The sequence below is a fragment of the Halichoeres trimaculatus genome, unplaced genomic scaffold, assembly GCF_033239565.1.
Source record: "Halichoeres trimaculatus isolate MK-OKI-2021-1 unplaced genomic scaffold, fHalTri1.1 fHalTri1_scaffold_2, whole genome shotgun sequence".
Taxonomy (NCBI): Eukaryota; Metazoa; Chordata; class Actinopteri; order Labriformes; family Labridae; genus Halichoeres; species Halichoeres trimaculatus.
The window spans coordinates 28,278,285-28,299,766 of NW_027437180.1; the positions used below are offsets into that span (position 1 = coordinate 28,278,285).

The following is a 21,482-nucleotide window of genomic DNA, read 5'->3' on the forward strand; positions in this document are numbered from 1 at the left end:
AATCAAGTATTTAATCGTGTGTCGGTGGTTGTTGTTTTGAAAGAACAAGTGACATTTCCGTTCTGCCTTACGTTAACTTGACACGAGTTTCCTCAACAGGTGCCAGAAATGAATGTACTGAAAAACTGACACTGAACTGAAAAAAAAAGTCCATTCAGAAATCAGTTAAATAAAATCAAACGTGAGTGTTGTTTTACGCAAATGTGTTTTCCCTTTTCTCTTGTTTTCCTTTGGAAAAGAAGTGACCCAAAAGTTTGACCTCTAACACCTGGGACATCCGTCTTGGTTTTCTGAAACAAGCTGTAATTGTTTGTTGACTTTAAACTCTATAATCTCTGCTTATGCATGAAGGTAATGATGTGATTTTTTTTTTTACTCTTGTCGAGTTTTGCTGCTTTTAAAGTTAAATGTACACGCAGGTTGTAAAATTTCAGACAAAGGGCTGATTTGTGAGTTAACAATAAAATATGCAGCATAGATTGATCCATTTGGAAGATTTTAAGAAAGAACTATTTTTTTTTTCATTTATGGGCTTTCTCTAACAAAGTGAACCCCTGTATGGATTAGTGATATGGGGACATTTTACCAGCAGTCGTAGATGTAAAGGCTATATCATGACTGGAGTTTGATTTAATTGCAATCAAAAATATGTTTGAATAATGAGTAAAAGACAAATATTGTGTCCTTTAAACGTCCCCGGCTTGGTCTACTTTTCATATTTTGGGAAACATGGCGCACGCCTTGAACTTTAACCTCGGATATTTATTCAGCCTTGTTAGGCTGTTCGACAAAATACACATCCATCACTCAAAATTCTCGCGATAAATGCTGCAGATATATTAGGGCAGAAGAGGGGGCCTCATCCACTTGGAGGGGCGTTGGGTTTCCTTGGAGGACCTTGGTCAAGTTTGAAGCAAACGAGGGTCTCATAGTTTGCAGCTATGTCGGACGCGGTGGTCAGTTTCTTGAAAGACTTTTTGGCAGGTGGTATTGCCGCTGCCATCTCCAAGACAGCTGTCGCTCCTATTGAGAGAGTCAAGCTGTTGCTGCAGGTAATATCACTGACAAGATTATTGCACAAAGGGTGGCATCATGTTAATATGTTGTGCGTAAATGTGTGCGTAAATGTGAGATTACCGATGTGCCAAAGATCAAAAATGTAAAAGTGTCAATATTTTTTTTTATGTACAAAAGATCCAGGTGTGCGCTTTGTGAGTTCATATGGTCAGGTGCATAATGTCAGAGGGCACGTGAGAGGTCTTGCGTCAATGTGGAGATGGTTTTACGCACATTGCTTTACGGTGCTGGTGCTGAGACAGCGGTGATTGCTAACAACAAAAATGAAAGTGGAAATAATTCATCTTTATGAGCTATTGATACTTTTATTAAGTCAATCTTTTTTCTTTATCGCACATGACCGCTGTAACATTTAGTGGAATTGAATTGCTAAATTTAACTTGAAGCATGTAATCTAATACACGGCTGATTCTCAAGTAACAGGAGTGTCCGCTGCCAGGGCTACAACTACACACAGAAATGCCTGGACAGAAAACTTCTAACACCCACCAAGACTTTATGGAAATAAAAATAACCACTGAAATCGAAGAATATTATTCTTTGATTTTCTTATTAAACAATTCAAAAGTTTTATTGATAAATTACTTAGGATTGGTCAAACTTTGAGATAGTTACACAGGCCTGTGTTTTTTTAAATTATTTTTATGTATTTGACTGTAGGTCCAGCATGCCAGCAAACAGATTACCGCAGAGACACAGTACAAGGGAATCATTGACTGTGTAGTGAGGATCCCAAAGGAACAGGGCGTCATCTCCTTCTGGAGAGGCAACCTGGCCAACGTGATCCGTTACTTCCCCACCCAAGCTCTCAACTTCGCCTTCAAAGACAAATACAAGAGGCTGTTCCTTGGTGGTGTGGATCAAAAGACACAGTTCTGGCGTTACTTCGCTGGTAACCTGGCATCTGGTGGTGCTGCTGGTGCGACCTCTCTCTGCTTCGTCTATCCTCTGGACTTCGCCAGAACAAGACTCGCTGCTGACATCGGAAAGGGCCCAGCAGAGAGAGAGTTCACTGGTCTTGGAAACTGCATCACAAAGATCTTCAAGACCGATGGCATCAAAGGTCTCTACCTGGGCTTCAATGTGTCAGTGCAGGGTATCATCATCTACAGAGCGGCCTACTTCGGATGCTTTGACACAGCTAAAGGTGCGCACATCTTAGTGAACGTCATCTTCACCATGTCGTAACACTTTGTGTGTGTGTGTGTGTGTGTGTGTGTGTGTGTGTGTATCATCGTAACCTGCTGGTAACCTCAACTGTCCTCTCATGCAGGTATGCTGCCAGATCCTAAAAACACGCACATCGTCGTCAGCTGGATGATTGCTCAGACTGTCACCGCCGCTGCAGGCATCATTTCATATCCATTCGACACAGTCAGACGTCGTATGATGATGCAGTCTGGACGCAAAGGAGGTAAGAAGCACCTGTGCTCAAAACTTTTAATTTTATGCAATTACGCATGCGCCTTTGGGCAGTGGGCATCACTCTGTCTTCATTTCCACAGCTGACATCATGTACAAGGGCACAATCGACTGCTGGAGGAAGATCATGAAGGATGAAGGTGGAAAAGCCTTCTTCAAGGGTGCCTGGTCCAACGTGATCAGAGGAATGGGCGGTGCCTTCGTGTTGGTCCTGTACGACGAGATCAAAAAGTTCACATAATAAACTTTTCCCATCCCCAAGTCCCCCAAGGAAACCCTATGCTTTGATTAAGTCTTAATTCTTGTGATAGAGTGATAACAGCTTGTGGTGAATTGTAATATGGGCATTTCCCCCCTGAGATTGCCCTGCACAGGTGGGCTACGTTTACCTGACCCAGGATCACATGCCCCCCCAGAAATCTGTACATACACCTCCCGTCTAAAACCTGCCAAAACGCACAAGCAGTGAGGCAGGTTGTTCAGTGGAGATGTTGTGATGATGCAAATGATGACATCACTAACAGCCTCCTCATGTTAGTCACTTTGAGAAGCAGTTTTGTTCTGTGAGCACTCGAATCCATGTATCTTATCTCACACTTTATTTTACTAAGAATAAAGATGTATTAGTCTTAACAGTCCAAACTTTCTTTGTGTACATTCTGCTGTCATGGTTACCTTCCAACTACAGTAAGTCATACATGTATCCGCCTCCTTTGTTTTTTTTTCTTTGTTTCTCCGCAAGTTACTTCAGTTGATCTTTGGGCCAGTATGCACAAAAATGGAGCAGCTAAAAGGAACAGGATAGCTATTGACATACTGATTCACGCTTGTGTTTAACATCACAGCAAGATTTTTGTCCTGATACTTTTCAACAGATGTAAAATATTTAATTGCCTACTCATGGAATGAACATCTTTTTTTTAAAGGAGCAAAATGTGAACACCACCAAAATAATATCTAAATGTTTATTTAATCATTTATGAGCATAAACTGTAGTACATCACACATTGTAAAAATATAGGGATAAAGGTGCCAATTTAAAAAAAAGGAAACTTTCCGGTTTGATGTAAACAAAAAACTCAGAGATTATCAGAGTTACTGAGGTTCACAAACTACAAATGAACAATCTGAATATATTACAATGGCTTGTAGCTTTAAGCTTAATTTGCAATATTCCAGCAATTTAACAATTAATCTGACAATACAAAGCATATACAAGTTCAGATGGTCATACAGCCAATACATGCATGTATGAGAGATCTATGAGCTAGGTTCCTTCAAGATTGATCCTCTTGTACAGATTGAGAACCAAAAGAAATGTATGTTGAGCCAGAAGCATCACCTGTTTGCAGATTTCTCAGCACCAAGCAGGCCGGGCTGCACTTGTTTTTTTTGACCTTGGTGTGTTTCTGGAGTCAGTGCTGGTGGAAACTGGTCTGGGGCTGCGATGGACTGAACTGACCGGTCTGGTACCTGCTGGAGTGAACAACAGACAGATACAGATTACAGATGAAGATAAAACTTAAACCTTATATTTTAGTATATCAGTAACCACTAGTCAAATGAGCTTTATCTCTTACCATCAAATCCGGCAAATAAATGTAGAAATAATGTGAAACTATCAATAATTCAAAGTTTAAGAATCATTTAAAACTCCTGAATCAGTATGTTTATCTAACTGACATCAAAAGGTTTCTGCACCAAGTGGAACATAAACTCATGAATGAGTGATTCTTACCGGCTTTCTGTCATCCACGGCTGTTTTTCACTGCCTGACAGTCAGCTCCTTCTGTTAATCAAATCTCTGCAGCCATCTCACAGCAGCAGGTCAGACAATGTGTGATAAATCTGCAGCCTTCAGTGTGACAGCAGCATCGCAGAGCAGCACCACATGCTGATCATCTTTGTTTATCTCAGTGAGATGATCACATACAGACGACACCAGGCTGCTACAAAATAACTACACACTCCTGCTGGTGTCACCGTGTTCTTGTCTGAACAAATGTTCTGCTAGTGTTGGGTGCACAGATGCTTTTCAGCTGTGCAAATACTTTATAAGGTCATATGAGTGATATTCACATCCTCTTGCCATGTGTTTAGTTGAACAGTACAATTGTAACTACACACTCTGGATTAGCAGATTGTCGTGTTGACTACAGTAAATCTTAAAACTATTAAGCTTCTAACCTGAAGGTGTCTTGATGGTAGACCTTTCCCACTTTGTTGTGGACAAACAGACGGGGTAAGCTGGACCACTCGGGTATGAAATTAGTTGCTGGTAGTCTGCCAGTTGTTGTGAGCGCTTTAGCCCAGGTGTAGGTTTGACAGATTCCAGCCTCTTCAGGAAAGCCTGATGAAACAAAATGAAGCATTTTTACCTGGTGAGTATAGAGGAGATCATCAACAGAAGTTTTTTGTGGAAGCTGTCCATCACTTAGAAAATAAATGGCATTGTAACATGTGCAGCCCAGGTGATCCATCATGCAATAGAGTGTATTATAAACCAAAATTGGCCACAAAAACCTAAAATGCAACTTCATTTTCAAGCACAAGTTTGAAATTGTATAGTCTTGTGTGTAGGCAAGAGGCTGGATGTTAAACATGCAGTCACACTCCCACATGCATGTTGTGCTGAAAACCACCAGGAGCTCAAGAAGGCTTAACAGTCAGGAGACAGTTACGGGTCCTCTGAAGGCCTAAAAAGGCTCTTTGGTCCTAACAGTCAGAGAAACCACCTCCCTCATTTTCAACAAATATTTGGAAATCTCTTCACACAACTTTCAACCTCCTAATTGAAAGAATTAGCACTGATACATAATAAATGTCGTATGTGGTATTGACCAATCTTGATGCTGCAAGAATTTTGCTGTCTAGTGTCTTACGCAGTGATGCGTGGGGTGGATACATGTGGATCACACGGCAGATTCAATTACTTCACTCTAAGAATAGATAAGGCACAGAAGAGCACTCCTGACAACACAGAGAGATGAAACTGTAAGCAAGAGAACAGTCTGTCCTTCGAAAGACAGAAGCACATTACCCAACAACAATCTAGATCTCTGCTCAGAGGAAATAAAAAATAAAAATCAGTGCCGAAAATGTTAAAAGTTCTCTGTTACTTCAAAAAAAACCTCTCGTATGAGTGAGCAGGACTCTGCTGATTGTCAGTTATATCTTGAAACATTTGAAGCACTTGAAATGCTTCTGTCTTTGGCTCTTTGTAACATTTACGACCCGGTCAAGTAGAGTTAATATACAGGGCTGAGAGGCTAAAGCAGAACAGGCTGAACTGTCTAATATCACTCTGTGGCGCTGCTGCAAGTCTGCCACCTGCTGCCATCTGTCCAAGTCTGTTCGTGTCTGCTTTCAGAGGAGGCACTCTTACTCTAAGCACCACTGCCTACAACTGCTTTTCACAGGAATCATCAAGAGGACAAAGACTTCTTTTCCTGCAGAAAGCAACCAACCAAACAGTTACTAAACAAGGATTATTTGCATCTTTTAACAATTAGGAGAGATTACTTGTTTAACCTCTGTGTTTGTTTGTTTTTCTACCGTGACAAATAAGCTTTATAGTTGGTTTGCTATCCATTCTGAAAAACCAAACACATGGGGGTGATAAGCGGGAAACAATGTGAATTCCATTGAAATATATGATGTCATTACAGAGATTAATAGAATAGAATAGAAAATACTTTATTTATCCCCGAGGGGAAATTCAGGTGTCACAGCAGCATTTAAGAAAACAAAAGTAAGAAAGTGTATAGAAAGTGCAAAAAGGTCCATAAGAAAATAGATAATGACAGCCTGTCCACCACTCTCCAGCCCGGCCAGTCTCCACGTCCGTGAACAGCACGATGCCACTCTGCCCTCCGGCAGCCCCTCTGCCGCTGGGCTAGCACAGTTAGCTTGTCTATCCCACAGGAGATAGATCCCACGTTCCCAACAACTACAGGCTGCTAGCAGCTAATTTCACATGTAAACAATGCAGCCATGGATACATGTAGGATCTCCAGACAACACAGGAGAAAAGTAGTAAAAATATCGCAGAAGACACTAAAAGTTTGGTGTCCATGACCAACAATGAACCATACAAAGTAATGATCCACTCCAAATACAAAGGTGACGAAAAAGAGACGAAAAAAATGACAAGAAACGGACAAAGAAGAGAGAGCTGCTGCAACAGGCAGCTACTTGGGCAGCGCCTAGCAACGAAAAACAAAGTATCACAAAAAAAAAAATCAAATTAAATTTAAGCATTAAGCACTACCACAGACCTGTTGCCACAAATAATCCATTAGCTTCTGTCAATACTTCATCTCAGTTTGAGGAAGAGTCAATTTATCCTAACACACTTTTTTTTTTCGCATATGCCTCACAATTGAAACCAGTCCTGTTATGTAAACCTCAAATAAAGCTTTGATCAAATTTCAAAAATCTTGCAGTTTAATCCTAAACTGGCACACTGTGATCTAGATTTGATACAGTTTAGCACTGTGTTTGAATAACCTTAGGCCAAGTCATCAAGCTACAGCTACTACAAAGATGTGAGAGACTTTCTGTCATATCCAACAGGTATTTTCTGGAGTAGCACCACAGGACTCATCTCAGACAGGAAATAAAATGTGTTGTGAATGTGTATGTATGCTAAAGTTTATAGTTTTGTGTTTGAAGGTTGAACCCTCACAGGGGCAAAACTCACCAGGTTCTCCCTCTCAATGCGTTGTTGTTCCCGCTGCCTGTTTAGTGCGCTGTGTGAGAGGCGAATGGGCAGTAGGTTTGTGGCAGTATGAGTTTTCTTCCCTGCCATACTTGCTGGTCTGGGTCCTGGAGAGAGGCGTGAAAGCTCCCGAAGAAGTCGCTGGTTCTCTTGATCTATCCTTCGGACCTGATCATTTGTAAATGAATAGTTCTTTCTGTGCCTTCCCCCAGGATGGATGAAGACTGCTCTACCTCCAAACTGACTCTCTGAGCTGAGGGAGCCTGGGTGTTGACAAGGAGAGATGTTACAAGTTATTTCTTTTTGCAATGTCTTAAAAGAATACAGAGAATTATTTTGGTAAACAATGAACCAAACACTCATTTGAAAAACAACACAAGTACCCTGTCCTTTGCAAAACCATTGTGTACATTTTGAATGGAGTTCCTGGGGAGATGTGATGAATGATAAGTGTTCGTTCTGTGTACATAGTGTTTAAAGACAAGAACCTTGCAAACTGATGGACCAGGTGAACCTGGAAATAAATTTAATGTAGCACTATTCATGCAAATTGCATTACTTTCAGCAAAGATATGTGTTCTTGTTATCCAAAGAACTCAATGAGAAACTAAACCAGACTTGTTAATAAATAAAGTATATTTAAATATGACTCACAATCATCAGTGTCCTGATCGGAATCCTCATCTTGCTGTGTGTTGCTAAGGCCACTGGGGGGCACACTTCCCTCCTTCTGCTGCTGGTGCTGTGTAAGCGCTCCCTCTTTGGCCTCTTCAGGGTATGGTTCCAACAACTGCCGAGGGCTGAAGTCAGAAGAGGACAGGGGACTCACATCTGTCGCTGTGTCCTCTGCCTCTTCTGTAGGATTAACAGGCAAGTCTCGAGATCCTGCTGACCCCACGTGGGTCCCTCTTACTCCAGGGGATAGTGAAGATTTGTTGGGCCTGGGAAGGCTGTGGAGCCCTGAACTGCTTCTGTCTTTGACACTGCTACAGGAGCTCTCTGAGTCAGCATCAACGCTGGCCTCAGTAGAAGACGGAGATGGACTTCTTGTGTGTCGATTTCTCATCCGTCTTTTAGGAGATTGTTTATTTCCCCTTTTTGAGCTGGAGTGTTCAGCACTAGATGATAGATCTTCTTCAGAGTTATATGGACTTTGTTGGCACATATTTTTAGAATCTACCTCTTTGTCTACAGCCAACAAAGACTTGATGTTACCATTTGACCTCCTGGAGTATAAGTCAGTGTCCTGGTCACTTTCACTACTATCACTGGTTATTGTGTCTGAACCACTGACGACACAAGAAACACTGGATGCTCCGTACCTCTCTTCATCTGTTGATTGACAGATGTTTTCTTCAGCTCTGTTGTTACTAACGCTCTTGACTGGTGCCAGTTGTTTTGTTGCTCCATCACTCTTCGGGGATGCTTCACCTACAGGTTTTCCATTCAGCTTCCCGTGGGCTGCTCCATTATTCTTTCCTCCTTTCAGGCATTTCTCCACTCTGTGCCCAGCATCTTTGCTGAGGCTGCTGGAATCACAGTCACTGTCAAAAAACGAATGATCCACTTCACCTTCTAGTTCTCTGGGACTAAACATGACAGTGCTCCTCACGCCACTGATCCTGTATGGAAGTTAAAGACAGATAAGTTAGGTAGGTAAAAGGTAAGAAAAAAAGTGAAGACGTTTTACTGTTTTGGTCATTAGTACAGGTTGTTTTTTAAACTATGTTGCTGAATTTTGAACAATAAATGATCTACTGCTTAACTGGCAAGTCTTTCAATCCAGGATAAATTCTTGCCCCTTTCCTAATGTGTAAAAAACTGTTTGATAGTCAACAAAAAAAAGTTAAAATGCAATGACTGTGATGAAGTTATTATTCATCAAGAAAGTAAAGATGGTTCAAACCTCCCTCAAATGTTTTAACATTTGAGGGAGGTTTGAGCTATCCTAACAAATGATCAAGCTAAGACGGAAATCCACAAGCTTGTGTTATTATATTCAAGAAGAATGTCGACCCTAATGTGTTGGTAGTAAAACACATTTTGTAACAACATGAGTGAAGTTCGTTTATATACGCTTAATCTAAAATGGATTAACTCCCAAATCAGAAATGATGGTACACCTTAACAAAACATCTTTAGTTTAACAACACCAAACAAAGCTCGAGATTTGGACAAAGCAGACAAGGTAGAGTTTAAGTTAACCATGCCACTTTTCAACGAGTGATAAAAAAGAGGAACAACATGTATAGAAGGGCGAGTATTTTCGTACACATTCAACGCAGTTCTAAAGCTAGCCGACAGCTAGCCAACTTTAGCTGCATGTTAGTGACGTCTTACCCGAGTCGCACAATATGCAGTGTGTGATGTTATAAGAGCATTTTTCATCTACGCGTGTAATGTTGTCCAAGAACCGAGATCCTACTTTGGAAACAAGCTCTTAGTAAGCGAGATACAGGGTCACATAGTTAGTATCTGTCTATTCTACAGCGCTTGAAACTGAGCAACGTCACTTCCTGGCAACGGTTGCTATAGTCTACTACAAGCTTTGCAGACTTTTTGCGTCCAGTAGGTTCCTACCATAAACTGTATGGTCGGTCCCATAGTGATTCAACAAGAAAAGGAGAGCAATTCTGCTGAACGGGAAACAAAGAATCTCTAGTTTTTCAACTTTTAATGAAAGCTGTGATGAAAAATTTGCTGTTAAAGAAAAACAAAATTTATCTTGAGAGGAAAGATAAATGTTTTTTTCTTGATTTGGCAGCCATTCATAACAAAAATAGTATTAAAAAAATCCATGGCATTTGACATCTTCCAAGTTGTATTGTTATCAGTATTTAAATCTTTTCTTTTCTTAATCTTATTTATTGTTATTTTGGTATTTTATTTGTTTTTACATTAATTTATTCTCATTTAAGGTTTAGAGTGTCACTTTGAGGCGTGGATGTTAGTTTTTAATATTGTATCTGTATTTAAAAAAGAAAAATAGATAAATAAAAAGAAATTAAGATTGAGCAGTAAAGGTTTAATTTATTAAATATTCTATGAATCAAGGCAAATCAAAATGTTTAATTTCAAAAATATCAGCTTCTCCTGGCCTTTACCACCATCATAAATTTTATCCCCTTTTATTTATTTACTTTCTTACTGTGTTTGTTTTTTTTTTTTGTTTTTTGTTTTACCTTCCACACCCTTGCTATTTTCTTCATTTTCTTACTTGTTCTGATCTCTGATCCTTGCTGGCTCAGTATATGTTGTTAGGTTCTTGTGCTGCCTGGGTTCCTCTTCCCCTGCCTTTGGTTTTATTTATTTGCAGTACATTTGGGGTACATAGGCTTTACCTCTTGACCATGTTTTATCTTCACACTATTTAATTGCTGGCTTTTATCTTATTTTGTTCTATGACCTCTGTGACCACTTTCTGAACTACTGTTTTTACAGATGCTATATAAATAAAACCTTGTTAAAAGTTAAGTAAGTTTAGTCTGCAATAGTTGTGCACTTATGTATATACCAATGCTAGTAGTTCTCAACAGTTTAATGAGTTGTTGCTTTTTTCCACATTGGCGCATACTGTAACCCTGTACAGTGACAAAAAAAGAAATGAAATTGCATTTATGTGTCTTTGTCAGGGAAAAGTTGAATTAGTTTCAAGAAATTAATAATCTGAAATGGTAGAAGCATGGATGGGAGGTCATGTAGTTTGTCCTTGGGGATCTTATTCCAAAGTAACAGCTCCTCTAGTAGTGCAAACTCTTTAACAAGAAAGGGGATTATCTGAAGGCGCGTCCCCTGAAATTACAATTTGTCACGGGCTTTCTCTTAATAACAATGTCAGAACCAGAATTGACACACACTAATGAAATACCCATGTCTCTTAGTGAATCCATCGTATGAACCTGGGTCTGGTCACTGTCATAGAATTTGCATGCCAATACAGGATGAGTATAGATGAGGATTGAATGGGGTTATTTCTTCTGCAATCGCATGCTCATAACAATCAGCCAGTATACAAGCAATTGCAAAAAAGGCAAAAAGTTTCTGGAATCTAACTGTCAGATCTCTCTTTTATTTATCTATTCAGTTATTAACTTATTGAGAAAAAATCACATGAAGAATTCTCAAAGAAGAAAAGTATTTATTTAACTCACAAAAGATTCCTGAAATGCTTTGGAGTTTTTCCCTGAGGGTCATTTGATGAGGGTAAATTCAATTTAGCTTTTTTTAGATTTATTTTTTTATTTTTTTATAACAACTGTAGTGAATTAGGTGTACAGTGACCTCTGCATCTGTCTTAGTTCAGGTTGACTATGAATACAAAACAACAATAATTCAGTGTAACTGTTAAAAATATGCTCTGAAATCTTTAGCATGACCAAATGTAGTTTATTTTTTTAATTAACTCCACCAAAAATCCATCTACTAAATGATGTTACTGGCAAAGAGAAACATATAAGTTACAGTGATATTCAATGAATAATTGATTCTATTATTAAATTGTTTTATTTTATTAATTTTAAAGCAATAGAAAGAACAGCATGATACTGGCATCACATACGGGCCATCAGCTGACCCGGCCTCTACATACGGGTAGTGGTATTAGCTTCTGCACAAGTTTTTTTTTTTCTTGTAAAAACCACTGGTATGCTACTGCAGAGAATGCATTTCAAAACAGACTGGAGAAATTTAACTTCAGAGAATCAGCCTTGTTTGGCACGAGTCCTGGCGAGATAATTCTTTAAAGTACTAGATCAACAAAGCTCTTTTCAACCTGGTGGATTGAATTAGGCATCAGCATTTTGCTTTCAAACATCCATCCATCCATCCATTTTCTACCCCTTATCCTGTTCAGGGTCGCTGGTGCCTGGAGGCTATCCCAACTGTCTTCATGTGAGAGGCAGATACACCCTGGACTGGTTGCCAGCCAATCACAGGGCTGACACACAGGAACAGACAACTTTTCATGTGCACACTCACACTTACTGGCAGCACCAATTAACCTGATGAGCATTTTTTTTTTGGACTGTGGGAAGAAACTGGAGTATCCATAGAGAACCCCCGCATGCACAGGGAGTACATGCCAACTCCACACAGCCTTGAACTGGGATTTGATCTGGTAACCTACTTGCTGTGAAGCAACAGCACTAACCACTGCACCCCTGTGCAGCCCTTGTTTTCAAACAATGAGAGTAAGTGTAAAATGTACTTTATCATAGGATTCATCTCTATTTTAATTACAATATATTGATTGGAATGAAACAGAAACAATGCATTACAAGAATTTATTACAACAGAATTGCCTGAAAGTTGTAATGGTGGACACACTTCTTTATGACGATAAAAGGAAAAAAAAAGAAGTCTGTGTGGCTGCGAACTCAAATGACCTTAGGTCTTTGAGGCAGGCACAGATTGTAATACGCAGTTTGATCCCAGAAATCTGGTCCTTTCCAGCCACACCAGCCCTGTGAAAGATAAAATCAACGTTGTAGAAAATCAACACTCAACTGTACCTCAAAATTAATTTTTTCTATAAAGACATGCAGCTGGTGTTAATGCTTGTAACAGTCACCTTGTCTGTGATGACTTGAATGTCCTCTGCTCCGGTATAATGTGGATCAAGGATTAGATAACGGATCTGTCCAGTCATCTCGCTCCATGCAACACCTAAAATCGTGTGAGCTAAGACTCCCCCTCCTGCAACATATAAAAACACAGCATGACAATATGCCAGCCTTTAATCTTAGAAAATGCTTATAATAGCTTTTGTAAAAGGTAACAAAGAGTTTTGCCTTTGCCTACCGCTGCAAACTTTGACTTTTAAGTTTGCTGAACCTTCTTTTAATTTAATCTACAGCTGCATCATTTAAAGGCGAATCATGACTTCTTATGATCATATTTATAAATGGTATACAAATTACACACTGTACACTTTATAGAGTCTTGGTAATGGATAAAGAATATAGAACAAATACCATGTTTGGCTTAAGGGACTTTTATTTGACAACAAATCTAGCCTTTTAGAAATCTTTTAATTTTTGGAACCTAACCCAGTTGCAGAGGTCACAGAGATTAAAAATAACTTTTGAGCTGGTTTTCCATAGTGGGACATGTTAAGTCATCAATACTGAATCAACATCGCTGAACATTGGACTACAAACTTTTAAAATCAAATTTAAGTTTAGAGAGAAAAGGGCATGTAACATTGCTTCAGAAACAGTTTTGAACTTCAGTAACTCAGACACCAAGCTCACCAATCATGATGGGAGTGCCTTCAGTGAGGAAGTGGTTTGCCAGTTCTCTGCCTTTAGATCCCAGCTCAGAACCTTGACTAAAAAATGACAAGCATTTATCAAGAGATAAATCCAAATCCTGATGCAAGGTATTACCATCTCTACTCACCTCACAAACATGATCTTCGAGGTGACCCCAAGCAGCTGGTTAAGAACAACCTGAACCTCAATGGATCCAATCCACTGCCGTGATCCAACAAAGGACTTCTGTTTGTCTCCAACATCAACCAATGCCTGGAGAGGAGAAGCCCTAATTTAAAAAAATCATTTGGATTGTTATGCGTGGGATAGCTTCAGGACCAATGCTCTACCTGTTGAATCTCCTTGTGGGTGGGTACAGGCTTCTCTGTGTAGCCCTGCTGCTGGAACCAGGAGCAGATTGTTTGTAGAGAGCGATAAGCACAGCCCCAGCCGTTGTCATCCATGTGGTCCTGCATGTAGTGGTGATAGCTGTAGATGCCTTGAACCAAGTACACCTTGTGAAAAGACAGAAAAACACATGAAATTAGACAAATGGACTCAGAACATTTCGGTATCCGTCCTTAAAAGAGAAACAGAGAGGAGGGCTTCTTTTTGGATTTACCTTTCCGTCATCCAGGCTGGGATTTGTGAGGACCAGGTGAGGGCTTCGAAGGTAGCCATCTTTGTAGGGCTCATTAGGAAAGTGGTAGGCATTGGCTCTTCTAAAGAATGGCTGATCATCAGGTAGCTCGAACTGTTTATGTAATTCCTTTTAAAAATAAAACATAGATCAGACATCAAAGATAATTTCATTTTTTTTCTAGTGTTTCATGCAAACACAATGAAATAAATCCACTGACAGGGGCTGTTCAAAATGAAATCTTCATCATAATAATCTGGATTTGGAAATCCTGTCTTTTTCTATCCAGGATTAATCAATTCATCTGACCTTTGTCGTTGTCCAGTTGTAATACTGAGTAAACCTGTTCCTTATTCCTAGACTTAATGAAAGAATAAAACATCTTGTGTCATTTTCTTCTTGTGTTCAAACCTTTGAAAACCACATCAAATTCAAACAAACTGATGGTAATATGGAAAAAGGAGACCAGAAGAAGTTACAGATTGGAACTAGAATCAGACTTGATTAATCATTAAAAACATTGACCGAGACAGATTTAAGGTCAGGTTTCAGGCCCTTGCTTCTTGGAGACCACAAACTTTTACACCCAGTAGGGGCCCTTTTCCACACAACATGTACTTAACATGTTAAAACCAAAATCACCATACCTAGCTGAATAAATTCCAGTACAAACTGTTTACTTCCTCTGCTGATTTTACTCTGTACGAGCATTTAGGATTTAACAGGACAGTCTATGTAAGAGAGAAAATTGAGTTTCTAACCTTACGCTGTGTCTCCAGCTGGCTGTCGGGCACTCCTGCTGGGTAAACCACAGTCACGAGTCCTTTTGGCTCAGGAAGCAGAAAGTGCAGTGGCTCAGGTACCAACAGAGTCATCCCCTTCATGTGCTGGAGCATCACTTTCTCCATCTCACTGAGCTGATGACTTAGCGCCTCCATCAGGCGCTTAAAGGCACTACAACACCACAGAAGTCTTATCAGTGGCAAATCTCACACAGAAAGTTGATAAAACATTGAACACTAATGTATGATGTTCCAGATGGGGTTGGTAATATTTTCGTATAGAACAACATACTCTTTGATGGTGCATATGCTGGTGGTGCGGATGACACAGTCCATTGGAAGAGTTAAAGATAAAAAGTGGGATGTTCGAACTGTTCGGCTAAGGACTGGGGCTGAAAGAGGGCCTCCTTTTGTTGTCACTTCCATCATCAGGCGAAGGTTAATAACATTCTTGATGACAAGCATGAATTTACTTTAAAGACAAAAACTTAGACAACATTAAAAAGGCACAATTTTCATATCCTTAAATTTATAGGCAAAACTGAAAATCAGTAAGAAATCATTTCACGTTCATTTTTCACAACAAGGCTCCACTTCAGACCTCTCAAAAATAAGAAACAACTTTTTCCTGTGTGGTTATAAACTAATAATGTGTGATTTTTAGACCGTAAACCACATCTAGTGTGCAAAATAATGTCCAAATGTTGTGACACATATCAGGCTATTTAAAACTTTAAGTTGAGTTCTGCAATGTTTTGCAACCAAGTCTGCAACAACAAATAACAGAAAGTTGCAAAAACAATATTTTCACATTTTTATCTGTGTGAACAAAAGGGTTTCTTACTGCAGTGGAAGTCTTTTTGCTCTTCTTTTTCGCAGATCTCTTGCCAGTGATCTCTTGTTCATCTGTCCTGAAATGAAAAAAGCATATAAAAAAAATTAAAGCAAGAAGTATAAAAACAAGGCTGATACTGTTCTATCTGGGAGTTAAAGGTAAACTTACTGAATCCACTGCAGCAAATCCTCACACGGTGTCTCTGGAGTTATTTCTTTGGGTGTTGCATTAAAACTCTGATTTGGCCAAATGAAAATGGGACTGTTGCAGACAGTCAGAACACAAGATTCAGACTTCACCTGTGTTTGGAGAGACTCAAATGCTCCTTTGATGACTTTGTGCATGTGTGAAGCTGAAAGGGGACATACGGACAGACAGATGTTGTTGGTCATTTACTATTGTTCAACTGGTGTCACATTTTACCCACTGATGGTGCAGTTTCACCCCCTTTATGTAACTGTATATTCACTTTTGGAAAGTTTATCTAGGGATAAATGATTAATTGATATAAGAAATAACAGAAGTAACAGTTCACTATGCAGTAAAAAGTGAATATCACACTGTTATATACAACATTTAAAGGATTATTATATTACTGCAGGGATGAGAAAAAAAGATTTCTATACTAAAACTTACACATATGTCATCTATATAATTATTTTAGTGTGTGGTTTGTAAAAAATATGAAAGTATGTGCTACTGTTAAAGAAAAATGACACGAATAAACACAAAATCTGTGCACTTTTTGAATTTGAGTGAAGGGTAAAGCAGCAAATCCTCAGAACTGTATTTCTTTAGTGATTATTAGTTTTACTATACCTGTGTATTTTGTTATTGTGCTATTAATGTTCCATTTATGTTCGGGATCTCACTTTTTGTGAGACATTAACGACTAATTTAAAACGAAAGACTAAAGTCAGTGGTATTTGAAACGTTCGTGAACATACCATCTGTGGTTTCCAGTAAGCATTTGAACTGCAGCGGTCCTCTTGCACGCAGAATGGTGTCTTCGGACTGGGAATCAATGACAACCTGTGATGATAAAATATAAGAATTTAACTCGTAGGGTGACGCTGAGAGTTAACAACCTCAATGTGAAGTCCAAATATGTCAGCGCTATCATGCAAGGAGCCAGAGAGTCACTACGTACTGTAAACACAGCTCTTATCTATGTTTCAGAACCAAGTTAGGTGAAATATAAAGATGGACATAAATCGGAATGAGCGTTTTGAACTACTTCATGGCTGAACTCACCATGTTTGGGTCAGGTACTGTAGAACAGGTGAAAAATCTGCTGTTTCCTAAGAGCTGCAGGCAGACATGTCTGTTGTAGGAAACGTGTCTTTGATGACTGCATTCTACTGGACAACACTAACTCCGCCCACTTGTGGTGCGTTCATGGCGGCTTGGAATCAAAAGGTTTTGTCGAAAACATAAACATTGGCTGCTCAAAATGTACTGAGCTTGTGAACACCTTAAAAAGAGATAAATTTCCCCATATTAGGGGAAAATAGAAAAAAGCATCACAATTTAAGAAATAAATGACAATTGGAAAGTGTTTGAAACCGTTTTCCCATGAGCGGCATAAAGATTAATCAGAAAAGTAGTTTTCTGTTTATAGATGTATGGGATGAACATGCTGAAAACTGAACGTTTAGGGGCATCAGGGATTTTAAAGACAAACTTTGGAGATCATCCTTCGTAAAAGTTTAATATAACTGACTTTTGAAAGATGGAGGACTTAAATCAAAGATTCATTAATATTATGCTCTTGAAGTATAATTGATCAGAAAAAGATTAGATTGTATATTTGTACTTTTTTTTTCCATTTTAATTTTTCTTTGGCCACTTTTTTTTATTAATTCATTTTTGATGTTGGCATTTATTGTGGACTGCAAAAAAAGAATGTCATTGTACAGGGAAACATGTATCTTTACAGTGCACATGACAAACACACAACAATTTGAATCTTGAATCTTAAAGCCACTATGGGTGTTTCACCTTCAGAAATCTACTGTTTTTTATTTATTAATGCCCCCTGATATGATAAAACAGTCTCCCACAGTGATGCTGTTTCTACAGTATTAAGTGTGTCTCTGATGCTGGCTGTAATTTCCTGGGATTGACTGATGCATACCATATCTCATTATTCTGGCATCAGTGCTCATGTCACCCATCTTCAATGCATCACTAAGTAAAATGTCCCATCATCCATTGTTGTATCTCAATCATTATTTTCAGCTTTTTAGGGTGATGGGGGATAGAGTTCTCTTTCCAGTTTTAAAAAGACATAGAATGCAAACATTGTAATTTCATCCAAAGATACACAAACATGTTCTGTTGCTGTGCATGCTTGCCTCAGGCTTTTACATGGCAGCCATGCGTGCTGGCCCAGTCAGCTAGAGTGGACACACAGAGATATTGTATGTGGCTGTCATGCATGCAGAGGTGGGTGCTTACAGACTATCATCACTTGTGTCACCACCAAAACTGGGCCTAAAGACAGAAAAATAAAAGTCTGTCGACAGAATACACACTTTTATAAAACCATTCATTTCTCATACAAATAACATCAAAGTGTTAAAATAACAAATAAAGTTATTTAAATAAAATGAACTGCTGATATGAATTTACTGTTATGTGCTGGTTGAACCCCAGTGTATTAAAACAAAAAGTGCTAAATTCATCATTGCAAGGTTAAACAAAGCACATGCCTGGAAGTAGAGTTTCTTTACTAAAGCAACATTTTTTATACAACTGTTGTTCTTAAATTGGCTAATAAAAGGTATCCCAGTCCCCTTCTTGCTTCAATGTAACATCAGCATTGAAGATTTATTGAGTGTCTTTGAAAGGTTTTTATACACCTAAATGTTGCAACCTGAGCTTAACCTACAGTGCCGATGATATACACAGTATCTATCAGACATCATGGCTGTTAAGTCCCTGTAGACTTGGTGTGCTGTGTTTGATTTGTGATGAGATTAGCTATCTCAGCGTGCACCATAAACACAGGTATAGGGCCTTTGGAAAAGTGTTAGCAGGGAGTGAATATATGGCAGTAGCTATGGAAACTTGCTCTACAAATACACATTTATCATAAGAACATAAGCAAAGTCTATATGTAGAAGTTATTTGGTTGTGTAATATTTGTGACAAACTGACAGACTGCAGGATGCTACAGTGGAAGAAATTTTGAGCAGTGCTTTAAATGCATATAAATATAACATGAGCTTGTGTGACAGCAGATTGGAAACAGACTATTTAAAGGAGCCACTAAAATACAGGGTTTAGAAGAAATTTTATGCCTGCTTTTGTGGTATTTTCACTCAATGTTATCTAAAATTTAAGAGTCACTCTCGGTCAGTTTTTAGATTTAGGATTAGAGTTGAGACAGGTGTGCTGGTCTGGGAGCAGAGGCCCACCAGCTGTATTCATTCACACTCAAGACTCACACAAAGACTCAGCTCTGCCACATACCTTGCCATATTGTTTTTCTCTTTAAGTGAAACCATGTTTACAGCCTCTCTTGTATTTCACATTTGCTGGTTGTCTTTTTAATAAGCCAAAACCTATTTTTCAACTCATTGCAGCCCCTTTTACCCTACTCCTGAAAAAGGATACTTCTTTTTTCCACTGCCTCCAAAGATCTATCTTCTCATCACCCTCCTTTTCCCTACTTTTTTTTTCTTCAAATAAAACCTCTTCATCCACTTTATCTTCACATTCAAACTTGCAGCAAAGACACAATAAAACATCCTTTAACTGTTATAGTTAAAGGCAGAGTCCAGGAGTCAGCGTAGGTAAGCCGATCAAGTTGTCGGCACCCTTTTTTTCCAGCAGTTGGAGGGAAATGATTTTACTGTTTCCTGCACTTCTCTGTGGGTTAATACTCAGTCCAACCAACACATAGGTCAATGTTTATCATTATCATCTTCTTTACCAAAAGTCAACATGAAGACCTTTTTCCAGTTTGTATCCAGCAGTTCAATTGCATCAGCCTCTTGAATGGAAAGCTATGACAGTGTAGATTTTGAAGTTATCCACCTTATAGCAGAACAATGAACAACATTTTAAATAATTTAATCCTGAAAAACAAAACTGATACAAAACTTTTATCAGTTTACTGACTTTGCATGTTCAACTGGGCCCAGCACATTTAAAGTGCAACAAGTATTCCTAAGCAGTTATCTGATTGGACAACATGCATCCCATGAGTGCTGATCTTTATCCCGTATGTGCAAATGTGACTTCATTCCCATCAACATTTTGCATTAAAGATAATCTTCTTCTTTTAAACTGGTAAGTCTTTTAGCTCACTGTGAGAGTGAAACTTTAAATAATTGCATCAAGGATGGCCACCCAGAAGCCTATTAAAGAGCTCCCCCTTTAATCTCTAACATAAGCTTTGCTAGTGTGTCGCTGCAACATCCTGGGCCCTGTCTGAAGAGATAACCAACATAAGCAGAGGCCTCATCCAGAGCTGAGAGATGAGAAAAACACAAATGACAAAGCTGTTCATTATTTACACTCTGAAATGGATTTATTATGTCAGACGACGAAAATGCTCTTCTCAGACCAAACAAGGTCACCAAGCTGTGCCGTGGTCTCTTCTGAGCTAATAACATCTATTTTTGGGACAAGTTTTTATAAATGATCATCAACACATGTGTAATCATCATTAAACCATTCACTGATAGTGTGTCATGAAAAACCATGTGATACACTTCATGCTGCACTTACATTCCCCCAGATAAGAATGAAAATGCTCTCCTGTAACGGCTGTTATTTATTTAAAAGATAAAACACATTAGTCTCTTTTGTGTCTTTAAATATCCTAGATCTGGTTGACTAAATAGCCAATGGCTTGGCAACGAGAAACCACTTCTTGTACGACACCCTAAAATTAACAAAGTGTATACAGTGAAGCAGCAAAATGTCTTACTTTGATAAACAGCACTGCAGAGTCTTCTAAAAATTTACCACAATATTAGTTTAACATGGATCATGAGGAAATGAGACAAACAAATATGATCTACGTAATGATTCCAATCAAATGCAATTCTAGACTTTTGAATATAAGTACAATTAAGTTCATGACTTAACAGTCAGCAAGTGCACTGTTAAAACATTAAGTATAATCTCAACAAGGCCATGTGCATCAAAGCACCAAATAGATCCTTTTGCCTTTTTGTTTTGAGGTGTAAAGGCTTGAACAATATGCATCATACTGTAGAGTGTATAGATTTGACTGATTTACTGTGACATCCAGGGTGTCCACAGAGAAAAACAAACCTATAGTGAGCCTACTGACAGGATGACACTGATAGCTATCCTCAAATTATGGGTAGCAGTAACATTTCCATTGTAGGGCGTTCTCCACTGTGGGCTGTCATAATCTAATTCCTCATCAGAATCTCGTTTTTCTTGTCACTCACAAAGGCACAGCGTCAAAAGACAAGCTGTCTATTCTCAAAGGACAGTCAATACTATAGATTAGCAGTCTTTCATGTAGACCAACACAGAACATTATCTACACATGCTCGCACACAGCATCACTAACTCGTACACATCAGAGGTATCACTTGACTTACTGATCTCTTACACTGAGCTCTGAAGGCCACTCTCCCTCACGGTCACGCTCATTAAGCTCACTCTCCGATTGTCTGAAAGGAGGACCCTTAATGCCTTATCATTGTCCTTCCTCCCATTAAAATATTTTTTGATGTTTCCTGTGAGTGTCAAAATGTGGTTTGAC

The 21,482-nt window shown here is 38.9% G+C and overlaps 3 protein-coding genes across 6 annotated transcripts; 1 reads left to right on the top strand and 2 right to left on the bottom strand.

Annotated features, from left to right (window-relative positions):
* The first annotated feature begins 848 nt into the window (after positions 1-848).
* slc25a4 (solute carrier family 25 member 4) lies at positions 849-3,170 on the top strand. The gene is made up of 4 exons (XM_074690240.1): positions 849-1,052; positions 1,738-2,224; positions 2,351-2,491; positions 2,583-3,170. The coding sequence occupies exons 1-4, from the start codon at positions 942-944 to the stop codon at positions 2,738-2,740; spliced, it is 897 nt and encodes a 298-aa protein (XP_074546341.1). The 5' UTR covers positions 849-941; the 3' UTR covers positions 2,741-3,170.
* On the bottom strand, positions 2,575-9,763 carry cfap97 (cilia and flagella associated protein 97). Of its 3 annotated transcripts, XM_074690219.1 has the most exons (6): positions 9,560-9,761; positions 7,874-8,841; positions 7,202-7,482; positions 4,687-4,849; positions 3,842-3,975; positions 2,575-2,710 (listed from the first exon to the last, which is right to left on the bottom strand). In XM_074690219.1, exons 2-5 carry the CDS (start codon positions 8,814-8,816, stop codon positions 3,857-3,859), a joined length of 1,506 nt encoding a protein of 501 aa, XP_074546320.1. In that variant the 5' UTR covers positions 8,817-8,841; positions 9,560-9,761; the 3' UTR covers positions 2,575-2,710; positions 3,842-3,856. The 3 variants fall into 3 exon arrangements, with proteins under 3 accessions (XP_074546320.1, XP_074546329.1, XP_074546312.1); XM_074690228.1 differs by lacking the exon at positions 2,575-2,710 and having other exon boundaries at positions 3,507-3,972; positions 9,560-9,763; XM_074690211.1 differs by lacking the exon at positions 2,575-2,710 and having other exon boundaries at positions 3,509-3,975.
* Positions 9,764-11,703: 1,940 nt separating this feature from the next.
* On the bottom strand, positions 11,704-17,077 carry ufsp2 (ufm1-specific peptidase 2). Of its 2 annotated transcripts, XM_074683906.1 has the most exons (12): positions 16,982-17,077; positions 16,675-16,759; positions 15,896-16,079; positions 15,737-15,803; positions 15,185-15,342; positions 14,872-15,064; positions 14,093-14,239; positions 13,821-13,985; positions 13,619-13,743; positions 13,471-13,547; positions 12,789-12,913; positions 11,704-12,681 (listed from the first exon to the last, which is right to left on the bottom strand). In XM_074683906.1, exons 1-12 carry the CDS (start codon positions 16,982-16,984, stop codon positions 12,595-12,597), a joined length of 1,416 nt encoding a protein of 471 aa, XP_074540007.1. In that variant the 5' UTR covers positions 16,985-17,077; the 3' UTR covers positions 11,704-12,594. The 2 variants fall into 2 exon arrangements, with proteins under 2 accessions (XP_074540007.1, XP_074540015.1); XM_074683914.1 differs by lacking the exons at positions 16,675-16,759; positions 16,982-17,077 and having other exon boundaries at positions 15,185-15,364; positions 15,896-16,034.
* Between the last annotated feature and the right edge of the window lie 4,405 nt (positions 17,078-21,482).

Excerpts from the sequence above, each read along its gene's own strand:
- slc25a4 (XM_074690240.1), top strand. The coding sequence starts at position 942 with ATGTCGGACGCGGTGGTCAGTTTCTTGAAAGACTTTTTGGCAGGTGGT. Across the intron at positions 1,053-1,737 it reads GAGTCAAGCTGTTGCTGCAG|GTCCAGCATGCCAGCAAACA; the intron begins GTAATATCACTG and ends ATTTGACTGTAG. Across the intron at positions 2,225-2,350 it reads ATGCTTTGACACAGCTAAAG|GTATGCTGCCAGATCCTAAA; the intron begins GTGCGCACATCT and ends CCTCTCATGCAG.
- cfap97 (XM_074690219.1), bottom strand. The coding sequence starts at position 8,816 with ATGTTTAGTCCCAGAGAACTAGAAGGTGAAGTGGATCATTCGTTTTTT. Across the intron at positions 4,850-7,201 it reads GCATTGAGAGGGAGAACCTG|GCTTTCCTGAAGAGGCTGGA; the intron begins GTGAGTTTTGCC and ends TTGTTTCATCAG. Across the intron at positions 3,976-4,686 it reads TACCATCAAGACACCTTCAG|CAGGTACCAGACCGGTCAGT; the intron begins GTTAGAAGCTTA and ends TGTTCACTCCAG.
- ufsp2 (XM_074683906.1), bottom strand. Across the intron at positions 15,065-15,184 it reads AGCATATGCACCATCAAAGA|TGCCTTTAAGCGCCTGATGG; the intron begins GTATGTTGTTCT and ends GTGGTGTTGTAG. Across the intron at positions 14,240-14,871 it reads AGCTGGAGACACAGCGTAAG|GAATTACATAAACAGTTCGA; the intron begins GTTAGAAACTCA and ends TATTTTTAAAAG.